Source organism: Symphalangus syndactylus, chromosome 10 (genome assembly GCF_028878055.3).
Source record: "Symphalangus syndactylus isolate Jambi chromosome 10, NHGRI_mSymSyn1-v2.1_pri, whole genome shotgun sequence".
In the NCBI taxonomy this organism is placed as follows: domain Eukaryota; kingdom Metazoa; phylum Chordata; class Mammalia; order Primates; family Hylobatidae; genus Symphalangus; species Symphalangus syndactylus.
This window is the reverse complement of record NC_072432.2, coordinates 122,079,617-122,096,810: the sequence shown is the minus strand read 5'-3', so window position 1 is coordinate 122,096,810 and position 17,194 is coordinate 122,079,617. Positions and strand designations below refer to the sequence as shown.

Here is a 17,194-nt window from a genome sequence, read left to right as displayed (position 1 = left end):
AACAGGAAGAGAAGAGGTTGCAGAAGCTTGTGGCAGCTGGTTTCGGAGGGCCTTGAATGCTAGGCTCATTTGAATGTAATATGTTTGAAAATTGGGTTGTATTGTTCTTGAACAGGAAGGTGGCAGAGGACAACTGATTAACCATGTGAAAAGTGCTGTTTTTGTAGAAATAAATGGTCAAATATGAGCAGTGACAAGAAGTTCTGTCTAATAGTTTAAGTGTACTTTTAAACGTTTTTCTGTGGAACAGTAAACCACTGCCAGATCCTTTCTCTCCTTTTCTTCCCTCTCCTTAGGAATCTTCCCTTAAAGTGCACACTTCACCCTTCACACTTAGGCACAGATTCAAAATAGATCACTTCGGAAGGTGCTCAGGCAAACTAAGCAAATAAAAGGTAGCTAATTGAAATGACAAAACTGTTTAGGCTATTAAAATATTTTCTTTAGGACTTTTCCCACAAAATATCTGAGGCTTAGTCCTTGATGATATTAAATCAGAAAACATCTGTATCCCAACCACTCAAATGGAGCTTGATAGGATCAGGGGTTGCCTGAGCTGATTTTCCTGATCGTGCAGAGCTCTTGGGAACTAAAATCTGATAGAAGAGGGCAAGAGTAATTGACTTGCAATTGAACATTTAAATTCCATTTTTCAAATACTATTTTGCATTTCTAAAATTTATAAACCAAGTTTGAAGTCAGTAATTTGGGAATACTGTGAATTCTCTTTTAAAATATTACTCCATTGTAAATGTATACCAAGTCTCACATGATAAACAGTGTAAACAATCATATTTACTGATTATTTTTTATAATTATATATTCATATTTATATTAATGATATATACTGCTATATCAGTAAATTATATTTTATATATTTATATACAAATTTTATACATATTTACTGATATTTACTAATACTGATTTTTTTATATTTACTGATTTTATATTTATATTTATATTTACTGGTACTTTAACATGTCATATGTTTTTTTACAGTAATACTTTAACAACTGTATAGTGTTTCATTATATGTTTCACAGTTTAAAGTTATTGTTTTGTATAAAGCAAATAATAAAGTTATTGAATGTATAAAATATTACACATTCAATTTGTGTCTAATTTTTTGTTCTTAAAAGTGCTTAAGATTTTTTGTGTATATGTATGATTATTTACTTAGCTCTCTAGAAAGTTGAATTGCTGGGTTAAAGGAACTTATATTTTTAAGTCAAATTGCCTTGCAGAAAACTTGCACCAATTTAAATTCCCACTTACAGTGTATGAAATTGTTTCATAAATGTAGGGCATTGGAAATTCCTCTTTTAAAATATAATTGGCAATTTAGGAAGTGAAAATACAGGTGTATCATGCTTTAATTTAATTTGTATTTATTTAATTATCAGTAAGTTGAACTTTTTTATTGGCCAACTGTTTGCATTTCCTTTGTTAGAATTTTTTAATGTTACTTCTTATTGAAAGAATATGTAAACATATATTTATTGTGTTTTTTAGCCCACTTAAAAGGGAAATGATTTTTCCCTATTTGTTTTTAAATTTGTATTTTAATGCTTAACAATAAGGTGTGGTGACAGTGTCTGAATTAAACATTTTTCTCAACATCAGCCTGTAGGGGTCTCTCTAAACCAAATTTTTGGAAATCAAGAAACTGATTTTAAGACTCTAAATTGTCTGTGACCCAGGGGCAGTCCCGGAGAGTTCACGTCGAAGTGAAGTCGGTGCAGGAATCTGGGACTTTACCACTGATGGAAGAATGTATACTGTCTGTTGGCATTGGATGTGTCAAAGTTAGACCGCTCAGAGCCCCCAGAACACATGAGACCTTCCATGTAAGTTTCTATACCTGTTATGTTCTTCTTGAAAGACAAAATCAGACCAGAGTGCCTTTTGGAACCTGTACGAAAACTGCTTTCTGTGAACAATTCTTTCCATGAATCTCTTTGTTTACCTTTGCTGTCTTTTTTTTGTGTCTTGCATTTTCATGGAATCACTGCATCGGACTGTATTACTGGTTTTGCCCTGGTGTAGGTGGCAAGCTGAGGGTTAAAACGTCTCAGCCTCCACAGATTCCACAGTGCCTGCTAGTGATTAACTCCTCAACATCACCCCACCCCTCTGGAGAAACCCCCTACTGGCTTGTAAAGACTATTTGCCAGCAGGTGTTTGATTTCCCCTGGTGAGTGGGACTATAAACCCAGCAGGGAGAGCATTGCACTGGTTCCTGAAAAGGTCAAATGAGTGTGCTTCACTCTTCTGTGAGCGGCTCCAACTTCCTGACAACTGTAAAACCCAGAGTGAGGGTGTGGGTAGGTGGGAGATGAAATAGTATATTAATTCAATTGGAAAATATAAATTATGGGTAAGAGTCAGAATGTGTAGCATAGCCTGATTCTTGGAGAAATCAATAATTCAGTTCTATTAATGTGTTTTTTTCTTTTAGGAGGAAGAGGAAGACATGGACAGCTACCAGGTAATTTAGCACCTGTTAATCTCATCTCAAATAAGCATGATTAAAGTATATAATTACACATTCCTGGATCTGGCTATACTGTTATTTAAGGATTAAACAATTCATACTGATTTTTTTGTTGTTGTAAAGTAAAACAGAGTAGGGAACATTGAGTGTTGTTTCGTAGGCTGTAAAGTGTGTTAGGAGTGGGAAATCATTCGTGACTGAGATCCTTTTCCAAACCTGGAGCTCCCCAGCCAGGCTCCCTGAAGATCCGTTTCTCTGGATGCTCTTCCCTGGACATTTTCTCTCCTGAGTGAGTCACTACTCGTTGCCCCTATTATAGTTGTCTCATTCTGAGCTTCAGTCAACACTAGGTGTTTTGCATTTTTTTTTTTTTGTTTTTGTTTTTTTTGTGTGTGACCCTGTTGCCCAGGCTGGAGTGCAATAGTGCGATCTCGGCTCACTGCAACTTCCCTCCTGCCCCAGCCTCCCAGGTAGCTGGGATTACAGGTGCACACCACCATGCCCAGCTAAGTTTTTGTATCTTTACTAGAGATGGGGTTTCACCATGGTGGCCCAGCTGGTCCCGAACTCCTGACCTTGTGATCCACCCGCCTTGGCCTCCCAAAGTGTTGGGATTACAGGCATGAGCCACCGCGCCTGGCCGAATTTTGCATTTTTTAAGCCAGATCTTTCTTCCCCACTTCCTGGAATCATACAGCATTTGGAATCTTTTTTTTTTTTTCCTTTCTTTTCTTTTCCTAACCTCCTGCAAGACTTTGTTTCTGTCTGTGCAGTTTCATCTGTTAGTCATCGTTCAGGACTGTCAGGGCTCTTTGGAGCCTGATTATGTCATCCGTGTAGTCACTTTCCTGGTTTTGCATCATTCTAATTTGATAGAAATGTCTGCTTTCCTATAAGTCGCTGATAAAAACACTGTATCAGATAGGGTTAAATACAGAGTCCTATGGCACAACAATAGAGAGTTTTTTCAAGCTGACATTAATCACTGTTCTTTGGATGTGATATTTGAGTCCTCTGTGATTTCACTGAAGTAGATGCATCGCACGTTTCTCCATCTTGTCCACAACAATGTCATAGGCTATTTGGTTAAGTGCCCTAGTAAAGTCCAGACACACTGTATCTGCAGCATTCCACTGACCTACCCAGTCTTGTAACCTTATTAGAAAAGGAAATGAGGTAAGATTGATATTCATGTAGGTGTTGACTGGTGGGTTGTTATTCTGTTGATGACAACCCCATCCCCTCTTTCCCCTACCTGTCGCCCCACAAAATGCACAAAAACAAGTGAGAGAAGCATTTACATGTTGTTGTCTTCAAGAGCCTATGTTGACATATAGAAAGCAGAAGTTACAAAAGTTGAAAGATTCTTCTGATTATGCTAAGGTATATAAATTGAAAGTGGTTTTTTGTTTGTTTTGTTTTGTTTTTTTGGAGACAGGGTCTTGCTCTACCACCCAGACTGTAGTGCAGTGGAGTGATCTTGGCTCATTGCAACCTCTGCCTCTCAGGTTTAAGTAATTCTCTTGCCTCAGCCTCCCAAGTAGTTGGCATTCAAGGTGAACACCACCATGCCCAGCTAATTTTTTTTTTTTTGGAGATGGAGTTTTGTTCTTGTTGCCCAGGCTGGAGTGCAATGGCATGGTCTCGGCTCACTGCAACCTCTGCCTCCCAGGTTCAAGCGATTCTCCTGCCTCAGCTCCCAAGTAGCTGGGATTACAGGTACCCGCCACCACGCCTGGCTAATTTTTGTATTTTTAGTAGAGGTGGGGTTTCACCATATTGGGGAGGCTGGTCTCAAACTCCTGACCTCAGGTGATCTGCCTGCCTTGGCCTCCCAAAGTGCTGGCATTACAGATGTGAGCCACCGCACCTGGCCAATTTTTTATATTTTGAGTAGAGACAGGGTTTCGCTGTGTTAGCCAGGCTGGTCTCAAACTCCTGTCCTCAAGTGATCCACCTGCCTCAGCCTCCCAAAGTGCTGGGATTACAAGTGTGAGCCGCCACGCCCAGCCATATTGGAAGATTATTGAGTCCTATTTATGGGTTTTATCCAACAAAGAGACCTTTTAGAAGATTTTTGTTGCAGGTGCTTAAAGCTCTACCTCCAAGCCATTAGAAATAAAACTGGTTCTGGATACGTGAGAATGCCCTTTCTGTTCTAGAAAATAATGCTTTAAATTCTGAAAATAGCTGTTTTGAATGATGGGTGCAGTCAACTTGTGGTAGCAATAAAGAAATTATTGTATACTACCTTACCTTTCCAAGGCATAGTAGAGTAAGGTGAGATAGAGCATCAGTTTCAGATAGATTATCTTGACATTACATTGAATATGATTTTCCTTGCTTGCTTCCAGGATCGAGATTTAGAGAGACTTCGTAGAAAATGGCTAAACGCATTAACAAAACGTCAGGAGTACTTGGATCAACAATTGCAAAAGCTTGTCAGTAAATGTGGTAGGAAAAACAAATAGAATATTTTTCTCCTCTGCAAATCAATGCATAATTAATTATTCTCCCTTTGTAGCCACATCAGTTAAGAACCAGATGAACACATCAGTAATGGGGATGGCAGGAGCAGATGAGTGTTACTCTTTGTTTATGTCATATCCTTTACCCAGCTGTCATATCTTGGTGGAGGTCTTCCTCCCACCCCCCACAAAGAAAGAGAAAATACAGTGCAGAAAGCATACATGGTCCTTCAAAGATAACGTAAAGGAAGGTGGTAACTTTTCTTACCCAAAGGGCTCAAGTCCTCTGACTCTGGACCAGTCACTCCTGTGCGGTCCCTCTGTAGGCCTTCCAGGAACTGAAGATGGCCTCTCTGCAGGAGCCCACTTGACCTCTCTAGCTGTGGGTTAGTTTTTTATCACTAGGGAGCACTTGTGAGCTAATAATTGAAATATAGGCAAATCCAGACTTTACTCAGGACAAAAAGATAAATGGCAAGTGAAGTTTTGGCATTGAATCCTCATTCTTGATGTTCTAGATAAAACAGAGGATGATGCTGACCGCGAAGCGCAGCTTCTGGAGATGCGGCTGACCCTAACTGAGGAGAGGAACGCGGTGATGGTCCCCTCTGCTGGCAGTGGTATTCCAGGGGCCCCAGCAGAATGGTATGAACCCTGTGGTGCGTCTTGTGAGGTCTGAACGCTCACCAAGCCACTTGCTTTTAGCTTGAATTTTGTGTGTGCTACGGTTAATGGAAGAGTCATAATAGCATGGGGGGAAATGTTGTTTAAATTAAAGGAACTGTTAAATTATTTTCATGAGTTGAATAACTATGGCCTAAAACTGTTTTATTAAATAATGTTGTTATTGGCCAAAGTCATTAAGATTTCTGAGAACTTAAATCAATATTTAATACCACTGCACTTAGCATTAAAAAAATAGTTAATATGTTAATTACTTGGGTCATTCCCTTAGAAGACTGTTCGGTCATAAGAAAATTGCATCTTCACTCGATTTTGGTTTTGGTGCTGGCTTAAACTGTACTGTCAGCAAATGTTCTGTGCTACTTTATAGAAATTAAAAATAGTAAATTTAGCCAGAGGGAGCCCTTAAGTATATCATTTTATAAGAAAGTAGGTTTAAACAGGAGAAGTTCACTATAAACAGGTAGAGTCTTACAAGGCTAAGTTCAAATGTCAGGGTGTGAAGCAGCAGCTACAGTGGAGGCTTTGTGGCCTCTCTGTTTCTGGATTAGAGTAAAATCAGGGCCAGGGTTATTACCTCTTTGCCCTGTAACAGCCCTGAATGCCATTAAGGCTGTGTTCCTAGGTGCATGCCACTGAGAAAGTAACCTGATGCAGATACCATTTGTTCTTCATGTTTTAGGACCCCAGTACCTGGGATGGAGACACACATTCCTGTTATATTCCTGGACTTAAATGGTAAGTTAGGAGGTGTGTTCTGAAGGCCTACCTCTGAAAATTTAGTGCCTACATAACATGTAGATTCCAACCAAGTGCATCGTGAGGCAATTCTGTCCGCCTAAGGCTAGAGCCAGTTTGACGTATGTCCATGTCTCCTGGTTGCAGATGGACTGATTTGTGTGTCATAGTCTCATGTTTATGACAGTAATAGGCGTGCTTTACCATACTCCTCACCTCTCATCCCTGCAGCTCACGGTGCCATGTGGATGCTCTGCTCTCCCGGTGTTAGGATGGTAGCAGTGTTTTTCTGCACTGAAAATATTTTCTAATTTATTTTTATTTTTATTTTTTTGAGACAGAGTCTTGCTCTGTCACCCAGGCTGGAGTGCAGTGGTGTGATCTCAGCTCACTGCAACCTCCACCTCCCCGGTTGAAGCGGTTCTCCTGCCTCAGCTTCCCGAGTAGCTGGGACTACAGGCTTGTGCCACCACGCCTGGCTAATTTTTTGTATTTTTAGTAGAGACGGGGTTTCACCATGTTAGCCAGGATGGTCTCGATCTCCTGACCTCATGATCCGCCTCCTTCAGCCTTCCAAAGTGCTGGGATTACAGGCGTGAGCCACTGCGCCCGGCCTCTTCTTTAATTCTTGGGGAAAGATTTCTCTCTGGAGAGGACGAATAACTAGCGACACTTATGAAGCATGTTTCCTTCTTGTGGTGTTTTCTTAGCATTATCTAATAAATATCTCACTTTTTCTAGGAGTTCTTGTGCCATTCATCCCTGTATTACCTGTTTAAAAAAAAAAAAAAACTCATTTTTCTGTTTCCCATTCACCACCATGTAAAATATTTTTGGCCTGGATACATTTTACATATATTCTGCCGGTAGAAGTTCTGCCTGTAGGAGGGAAAATAGAAAATGGAAAGGTAGATTAAGGATCTAAAAATAAGTTAAAAGTCAGCAGTTAAATTCCTAACACATCTGCGGAACTATGTATTAACATTAACACTCCTTAATAGATGAGTGTGGATGTCCTCCGTGGTTTACTCCCACCTAGCTGACAGTGAGATGCAATCTTTGAGGCATTTAGGATCTCCTGCCACTTAGCTTATTTAAATGGAAGATTTTTCTATGCATAGAGTTAGAGAATCATACCGAATAATACAGCCACTGTCTGTTCGCCTGATGGGGGGTGGAAGGTGTTTGTTTTTTAATGTTTGCCACGAGTCCTTATCCTGCTGTGGTGTTCTGAACTTGGCACCCGAGGGTGATTCTGGCCTGTTCTTCTGTTAGGCTTCCTACGTAGGTGAGGTGCTTGTATTTGGGTGCAGGCAGGGATGTGCATAAGAAAGTGAAAGACAATAAGCTTAAGGAAGACATGTTAGTCTGGGCATTTGAGGGGATCATCAGGACTTTGGTCAGCATGGTACATGTTCTCGGTCCCCCCATGCCCACCTCCTAGAAAAGGAACTTTGGAGGTCTGCCCAGGAGCTCCAGGTGAAGGGGAGTGGGGAGGGCCAGGCTCAGGCCTGAGGAGCCAGGGGGCCATGTTGCAGTCCTACCATTTCCAGCCCATGCAGCCAATGGAACCTTCTGCTGAATGTCGCTATCAGGTGCCTGGAATCACCCTTGCTCATTTCTGACTCCTTCAGTGCACTAAATGGTAGGGAATTTGTGTTATAACCCAGTCACTGACATTGATGAGATGACCTTGGGTAACCTCTTAGGTATCTTGGTTTCATTTGCCTTCCCTGTAAAATAAGGCATAAGTGTAGCAGATTGGATGAGATCATTTTTTGAGGCACTTTCTTATCTCTAAGATCTGTGAACTTTTAAGTGGTCATCTTCAGTGTCATGTAAGATTTCAGAGCAAAAAGCAAATGAAATTTGAAGCAGAAGAATTTTAATAATCACATTGAAATTTAGCTGGTACTGGTTATCCTTGAAAATGATCTCAGTATTTAATGGAACTTCTTTGCTTTTAGCTGATGATTTCAGCTCTCAGGATAATCTTGATGACCCAGAAGCTGGTGGATGGGATGCGACCTTGACTGGGGAAGAAGAAGAGGAGTTCTTTGAATTGCAGATTGTGAAGCAGCATGATGGGGAGGTAAGGAAAGTGTAACTTGGAACGATCAGATGAAAAGTGGTTTCCTTAACCTCTCCTCGAGCTTTTTGAAACAATTAATAAGGTAATCATGCCAGTGCATGATTGTTTTTTAATGTTTGCCACAAGTCCTTATCCTGCTGTGGTGTTCTGAACTTGGCACCTGAGGGTGATTCTGGCCTGTTCTTCTGTTAGGCTTCCTACGTAGGTGAGGTGCTTGTATTACATTTCTCAAAATACATAAAGGAAAACCTTTCATCATGACTTCCAGAAGAATGGAGCTTGAACATCATATTACATCCATTCACCTTTTCCTTCCTTTCCTGGTAACTTGTACTGAGCTTGTGTGAGCAGTTCAGATCAGCAGCGGTCGGGAGCTTGAGGCTCTCTCTGTTCCTCAACCAGTGAGAGATGGAAGCAGGGGCTGCGGAAGTGCGTGGAGGTAAAATGGCACCAGGTTTGGGATTTGCTTTGGGATTTTTTTGTTTTGTTTTTGTTTTTAGATGGAGTCTTGCTCTGTCACCCAGGCTGGAGTACAGTGGCAGGATCTTGGCTTACTGCAGCCTCTGCCTTCTGGGTTCAAGTGATTCTCCTGCCTCAGCCTCCCAAGCAGCTGGGACTATAAGTGTGTGCCACCATGCCTGGCTAATTTTTTTTTTTTTTTTTTTTTTAGTAGAGATGGGGTTTCACCATGTTGGCCAAGCTGGTCTTCAACTCCTGACCTGAAGTGCTCGCCTGCCTTGGCCTCCCAAAGTGCTGGGATTATAGGTGTGAGCCACTGCGCCTGGCTGGGATTTGCTTTGAAATCATTTTGTAAGGACTTTTTTATTTTTTTTTTTTAATTTTTTTTTATTGAGATGGAGTCTCGCTCTGTTGCCTAGGCTGGAGGGCAATGGTGTGATCTCAGCTCACTGCAATCTCTGCCTCCCAGGTTCAAGTGATCCTCTTGCCTCAACCTCCCAAGTAGCTGTGAGTACAGGCGCATCCCACCACGCCTGGCTAATTTTTGTATTTTTAGTAGAGATGGGGTTTCACCATGTTGGTCAGGCTGGTCTCGAACTCCTGACCTCAAGTGATCTACTTGCCTTGGCTTCCCAAAATGCTGGGATAACAGATGACAGACATGAGCCACCGCGCCCGGCCAGGATTTATTAAAAAGGAAAAGAATAGGTGAAACAATGTGGTGACATCTTGATTTTAATGGTTGAATCTGAGTGATGGGTATCTCACAGGAGTTTATTTTCTAATTTTGAGTATGTTTGAAAAATTAAGAAATATATTCAGGAAGGAAAGCTGATACGTGATATTTGAGGACACGTCATTACTTAATAGTGTCCCTAAGAAGCGAAACTTGAATCTTAGCAGTGAGGAGTCAGTCCGACACACAGCGGCTGTGCATTTTATAGAATAGTGGGCCGGCACCCTTCCAGTTCAGCAGGGTCAAGCGTGATAAGGAAGGGCCGAGGAGCTATTGCAGATTAGAGTAGACTAGAGAAACGTGACAACTACAGGCAGTGTGTGGTTCCGGGATGGGAAAATTGAAAAATTTGAATATGGATTCTATATTAAATAATAGTGTATTGCTGTTAAATTTCCTAGATGCGATATGCAACTTACTTGAAAGTGGTTTAGCAAAAGTAATAATGTGTGTGTGTGAGTTGTGAGAAAAAGAAGCAGAAGTGGCCAAATGGTAGCAGTTGGTGCATCGTGATGAAAGGGGTACAGATCACTCGACTGAATTTTTCCAACTTTTCTTGACATTTGAGCATTTTTTAATACAAATTTTAAAAGTAAGCCAGCCAGGATCATCTTGCTCTGTACTTTTCAGGCTAAGGTGATTGTGGCCACACTGTCACACTCCATTGTCTTTTCAGGGCAGCTGTGATACTAGAACTTTGCTGGTGACTGGCATGTGCCCTTTCAGCCTGAGCCAAGGTGGTTTCCTTGAAAGAGTTTTCATGTTTCTGGAGAAGAGAGAAATCTGTTTCCTCTCTGTCTTCTCTGCAGGCGAAAGCAGAAGCCTCCTGGGACTCCGCGGTGCACAGCTGCCCTCAGCTCAGCAAGGGCACGCCTGCAGACGAGCGGTTGTTCCTGATCGTGCGTGTGACGGTCCAGCTCAGCCACCCTGCTGACATGCAACTGGTGTTACGCAAGAGAATCTGTGTCAATGTTCACGGCCGGCAGGTTAGTCTTCAGTGGAAGAAACGACTCTAACCACAGTTGCATCCTGAGGGTAGGGCCGTGCAGTGCTTGCTCTTAACTTCTGTCCAAACAGGCTCCCAGAAGCACTGAGCTTTTCTTTTCCAGGTGACTGCTGCTGTCCTGTACCCATGCTTGCTTCAAGCCCCAGATATGTCACTTGCTCCTGGACAGTATTCTTACACTGAATCTTTCCTAGGGCAGATTCACAAATCATGGTTATTCTTTTGGGTACCACACAGCCCTGTCAGGGACAAGGTCAGTGGTTTGGTTGTTGCCTTTTCATCTGGGCCCTGTCAAATGAGGAGTTTCCCTTTTACTCTGCTCTTTCCAGACTTTTTTTTTAAGATAGAGTCTTGCTCTGTTGCTCAGGCTGGAGTACAGTGATGCGATCATAGCTCACTGCAGCCATCACCTCCTGGGCTCAGACGATCCTTCCACCTCAGCCTCCCCGGTAGCTGGGATCATAGGCGCGTGCCACCACATCCGGCTAATTTTTTGTATTCCTTGTGGAGACGGGGTCTCGCCATGCTGCCAGGGTGCATTCCAGACCTTTTACCTCTTGCAGTCTTTGATTTGTATATTTGGCTTTGGGATAAAAAGGTGAATAAGAAATGAGCCCAGTGCAGTGGCGCGCGCCTGCTTTCCCAGCACCTCAGGAGGCTGAGGCAGCAGGATTACTTGAGCCTAGGAGTTTGAGTCCAGCCTGGGCGATGCATCTCAAAAAACAAACAAAAAAGAAGTCTGTGTCCTTAAAGAGCCAAGTTGATTTGCGTAGGTAGATACGTAACAGGCAACTGCTCTTGGCCTGAGCTGAGCACGTGGTGCAGGTCCTCATCACTTGTGGTGAGAATGCAGGTAAGAGAAGGAAGAATTCAGCCCCAGGGAGTCGGGGTGGTGGGAGCGCTTCAGAGAGCAGGGCAGCATTTGAACTGGGACTTAGAGAGGAAGGGCTTTGGCCAGGCAGAGCAGGAGGAGATGCAGCTCCGTGGATAGGAGGAAATACACATGCAGAGAGAGTGGGGAGGGTAGGGCAGGACGGGGCAGGATCAGGGACCGCTAGGAGCTCCATGTGCTGGGGGTCCTGCCTGTGCCAAGGAGCGTGGCTCTCGCATAGTTGGAGCTGGATTATGAAGGTCCATGTGCCATATGAAGGGGTTTAGTACAAAACTTCTAGGTAAGAATTTAAGGCCAGGTGTGGTGGCTCATGCCTGTAATCCCAACACTTTGGGAGGCCGAGGCAGGCGGCTCACCTGAGGTTGGGAGTTTGAGACCAGCCTGACCAACATGGAGAAACCCTGTCTCTACTAAAACTACAAAATTAGCTGGGTGTGGTGGTGGGTGCCTGCAATCTCAGCTACTCAGGAGGCTGAGGCAAGAGAATTGCTTAAACCCGGGAGGCAGAGGTTGCGGTGAGCCAAGATTGCACCATTGCACTCCAGCCTGGTCAACAAGAGTGAAACTCTGTCTCAAAAAAACAAACAAACAAACAAATTTCTTTCTGTTACTGGTTTTGCAAATATAAGGATTTGGGAGATTGCGTCTGGGGATCCTTTTAACTGTCTTATCTCCTTTTTTTGAGGCATTCTCAATACACTGACTAAAACCAGTACAGATGAAAATCTTTTCATTTAAAAGAGCACAGTCATGGTTGACAAACTCCTAGATGTAATCTCCACCCCTAAAAATTAATCTTTAGTTCTAAATGTCACACTGATATCAATCTTTGAAATGAAGACTGGCGGTAATGCTGTTAAAATTGCAGCTCTTTAGCTTGGCAATCCAACATCAATAAAATCCAGGTCACGGGGTTAGCTATAGATGTATATGGTGTGCTCCCATTCACTCTCTCTGTCTTCCTTTTCTCATAAGTCTGTGAGGGTTTGAAAAAGACACACTGCTCATGAGGAGCATTTTGAAGAGCGATTTTCCATTTCGGAATTAGACATCCTGGTTGCCAGGCCCTGGGACTGACCTGGCACAACCACCGGCCCTACAGGGTCCTTGACAGAAAAGGTATATTGTATAGTTGCCGCATGTCGCTTGGTTTTTGTTTCTATTGTAGGGAAATAGGTTGCCATATTTTTTTTTTTCCTGGTTGAAATGATGTGGAAGTATTTTTAAGGCATGCCATTTTCTCTCTCAATTTCAGATATTTCATTCCTAAGAATGGTCATGTGGAAGGCTCTCTTCTTCTTTATAACAAGAATAGGACCTTCCACATGACCCTAATACACACATGTCAGCTTCACTAATTCCATACAAATGGAAAACCAAAAGGTAGGATAATAGTAGCATCTACATCTCCCTTCACCACTCCTAAGGACAGCGATCTCTATACCTTGACTTGTGTAGTTAGCCTTGGCTCAGCACTGCAAGGCTAAAGTCAAGGGAGAGAAGTAATGACATAAATGGTCTCTCTGCATTCTGAGATGCTATATTCTTTTAAAAATGTAAAGATCATTGAATATGAAATAAATTACCGTTAGGTAGGTTTGTGAAATGATGTATAAGACCAAATAGCTTGGCTTTGGTCTTTTCTTGGGGGCTTCACATGTTTCTTTCGTTCCTTTTGCATGGGGAGAAAGCTCGGTGCCCATTTCATGTTCTCTCCCCTTTACCTTTGTTCCCTGATGGTATTCTGCTCTCATCCCTGCTCTCTTCAACCTCTGCAGGGTGTTCAGTCTTAACAGCATCTTGAAATGAGTCATCTATGCATTAATTCAACAGTTCAATTCCTAACTGTGCAAAGAGCGCAGTCAGCATAAACAATGACCGTGCACTCTTAAATCACTCCTCATAACGATCTTGCTTTGGTCAAGAATTTAATGCCTGGACTTGTCAATATTCATGGTACAAGATGTCCATCGTGCTGGGGAGAAAAAAAGCGTAAGCATCACCAGTCGTTGCTTCCATCTTAGTTAGAAGAAGGTCATTTTATTGTGTGGAAGTCAACAAGCTTATATTTCTGTGGCATTTAAGCACCATTTCATCCAGATGCCTACTGCCAGTTTACAGACTTGGTGGTCTATATTTTTCCTATGTTGGGTGTAGGACCTGTCACACATGGTGGGCGTCTAATAAGTTGGTTTCGTACCATAGGACAACGTTGAGGAAACTGTACTTGGTGATTTCACTTGCTTATGTTGGAAACCTGCTCTGTTTTCTTTTGGTTAGAATGAACCAGTATTTTTCATGCTGTCTTTTGTTAATGTAAACTCAATTTTTCAGGTGGGAAACCTTATCTTCTATTTTGTTTTTCTCTAGGGTTTTGCACAGAGTCTCCTAAAAAAGATGTCTCATCGAAGTTCTATTCCTGGCTGTGGAGTGACTTTTGAAATTGTCTCCAATATTCCAGAGGTGAAGGATATACAATTTGAATTTACTAAAAATAAACACTTAAAAAGAGCCAACTCCCTGAAAAGTGACCTACTCATGACATACATACGAAGTGAAAGTGTATGTTTAGGGAAGCTGTAGATTTTTAGAGGAATTTTCTAATATCAATTCATAGTAAAATGTACTTGTGGCTTTAAAAGTTCTAGTTTTAGTATTTTGTTGAACTTTCTTTTGAAAAGCAAATCAACACCTTTTTACACAGAAGATGACAGAAGAGAAACATATTGTACCCAGGAAGGGAGGCAGCACAGCATAGAGATTCCAGTTGGATCCTGAAGTCAAACAGAAATCATGTTTCTGTTACTTATTAGCAGAGTGAACTTGCATAAATTACTCTGAGCCCATATTTTTTTTTTCTTGTCAAATGGGGTTAGTGATACCTTTGCACAAAGTGTTTTTAAGGATCAAATGAGACAATGTGTACCAATTGCTGTGCATGTGCTAGAGAAAATGTTATTGCTACTGTTGTTGTTACCATGATTATTATTTTATTAGTACTATTATTATTTCTCTTTCTGAACTAATTGAGATATTCAGAGGATTCAGAGAAGCAGAGCTTAAATTTATCCCTGGCACAAGCTTGATGGAAGATGTGGCTTATCCATACTTCCTGATAGGTGATTCCTGAATTAGACATGTATTCATTCACCCAGGTACCAGCACAGCTGGGAAATGGGGCATCCCTTGCAGGGCCAGGAGAAGTGAGGGTCCTAAGGGAAGGACTCTGTGAAAAGAGAAGATTCCTTCTCCCACCCTCACCGTCAAAGAGGGGGTGTGGGCAAGGGGGTGGAGATTTCACTTCCTCAGGGTTGGAGAAGTGGGGGTGTGAGATATCAGAAGATGCCCCTCCTACCATGCCATCAACACCACCAGTTCCCGTCATTTCAGGGCTTAGGATTTGCCCACTGACACTGTTGAGTATTTGAACAATAGGTGAACAGTGTATATTTTAATACAGAGATCAGCTTTTTTTTTTTTTTTTTTTTTTTTGAGACTGAGTCTCGCTCTGTCACCAGGTTGGAGTGCAGTGGTGTGATCTCGGCTCACTGCAACCTCTGACTCCCGGGTTCAAGTGATTCTCCTGCCTCAGCCTCCCTAGTAGCTGGGATTACAGGCACGTGCCACCATGCCCAGCTAATTTTTGTATTTTAAGTAGCGACAGGATTTCACCATGTTGGCCAGGATGCTGTCAATATCCTGACCTTGTGATCTGCCCGTGCTGGGATTACAGGCGTGAGCCACCATGCCCAGCCAGAGATCAGCTTTTGGAAAAGAAAAATATTACACAGTACTTAGGCTTTCTTTTAGATATCTTGTGTTGCAAAATGCTTTTGCCTTTCAAGTCATGTTGGATAGTAACTAGTTCTTTTCTGGATCTTTAAAGTGTTAGACTTGCATAGTAAATATTAACCATCTCATTATTTAATTTGGAGTTTGTAGAACATTTAAAAATTAAGCGTGTTTGCAGAGTTAGTCGTTACACGGTCTTGGGTCTTTAATAGATTGCTCTGTGTGCTTCATTCACTCTTGTTTGTAAGATTTAAAACAAGTATACATCTATGTCTAGCTAGAGACTTACTGTTTGTGTATCTAAACATTTTCTATATTTTCCAGTTGTTTCAGATCTTGTCTCTATAAATCGCTTGAATGCAGTTGAGAAACGGTGATGGCTATAGGAAACTGTTTTCATTTCTTCCTTTTCTCTCTCCATTTCCCCTCCCTTTTCCTTCTCTCCCACTTAGTTTCTTATGCCTTTTAAAAGTGCTTTTATTCTCCAGGTGATAGGGTTTTAAAAGGAAAGAAATCAGGAGGGGGCGGGGGGTGGGGGCGGGGATCAGCTTGAAGATAAACATAACCTCATGTGATTGTGCTGTTAGTTAGCTAAACATCCAAGCTGGCAAACGTTGTTTCCACATCATCAAATCCTGAAGATAAAGGCAAAATGAAACATAAAGCTGATTGTGTAAAGACTAGACCTAAAAACAAAATAAAAAGATCCCTTAATAGGCAAGTTTCATCTAGACCTAAAAACAAAATAAAAAGATCCCTTAATAGGCAAATTTCATCATGAAAAAGCCCCAAAAGTTCCTTGGGTTCGATATCACAGAAGTCATTAGGGCATCATGGCCAAAAGAAGTGGCCCAGGCCAGAGACAATTCCTTTCTCCTTATAAAATTAGGATAACGTCTGTTCCCTTCAGGCACTGAAAGTATTCTGTGTTGGGGTGAAAAGAATATCCTACCAGGAGACGGGAGACCTAAGTTTCTAGTCTTGACTCTTGCTAATTGTGTGGTCTTCCTCTTGTCATCTAGGAAATGAGGATGATTCCTTCTTTTCATGGTTATTACGAGGCTCAGATGAATTACTGTACAAGACAAAAGTTTTTGTGAACTTAAGCCGTCTTACGAATCCTCCCATATTTTATCTGTTCTAAGACTCATTTAAATTTTTAAAAGTATCTTTGAAGTAGAATGTGTCTTATAATTGATGGTATCTTAAAATTAACAGAGTTTGTTTTCCCCTCAATCTTGTTTAAAATATTTTGTCTTACAGTTGATGGCATTTAAGATGCAGTGGCATATGGATATACATTTTGTAGTTTTGGCATTATTATGAGAAATTTACAAGTGAATAAAGTATCTGATTTTCCCTGAGAACAGTAATTTGTTAAGAGCCCACTTTGCTTGAAATAAGTAAATACATTAATAAAGCCTCTTTCTGACTGTGCACCTCCCATTTGTATGCACAGCCAGCTCACGTCCCAGGATTGGGGATGGGCTATACCAGAAAGCTCAGTGTAGGAGAACTTACCTAGATAACCTCTCGTTGGTCGGCTCCAGGCCTTTGGCCTCTGCCACTTGAGCAGAAGATTGAACCAATTATAGAAGCTGCCATGTTCTGAATATGTCAGCTACCCTGAGCTGCGTGGTGGCAGGCGCTGAAACCCTACGTCTACTATCTTCTCCCTACCGGGCCTCCTCCCCAGGAGGCAGTTTGTTTCCCACCCCGTGTAGCAGTCACCCCAGCCCCTCTTCCCTTTCTCTGTCCCTCAGGAGTTCCAGGGCAGGGGGTAATGTTCCTGAAATACTGTTTTTATGGTGGCTGCATTTCTGGCTAGTTGAC

General features: G+C 41.9%; 1 protein-coding gene across 7 annotated transcripts in view; it reads left to right on the top strand.

Moving 5' to 3' along the window:
• Nucleotides 1–17,194, top strand: part of KIF13B (kinesin family member 13B) — a 210,455-nt gene that overhangs the window by 145,750 nt on the left and 47,511 nt on the right. For all 7 annotated transcript variants that reach the window (XR_010113936.1, XM_055295848.2, XM_055295847.2 and 4 more), the window contains exons 25-32: nt 1,701–1,847; nt 2,459–2,488; nt 4,849–4,948; nt 5,481–5,607; nt 6,329–6,384; nt 8,352–8,476; nt 10,481–10,657; nt 13,940–14,032. Coding sequence is in view for 6 of the 7 variants with exons in the window: in XM_055295848.2 (XP_055151823.2) it covers nt 1,701–1,847; nt 2,459–2,488; nt 4,849–4,948; nt 5,481–5,607; nt 6,329–6,384; nt 8,352–8,476; nt 10,481–10,657; nt 13,940–14,032 (855 nt within the window). In the remaining variant the exon portion in view is untranslated. The remainder of the gene's footprint in view (nt 1–1,700; nt 1,848–2,458; nt 2,489–4,848; nt 4,949–5,480; nt 5,608–6,328; nt 6,385–8,351; nt 8,477–10,480; nt 10,658–13,939; nt 14,033–17,194) is intronic.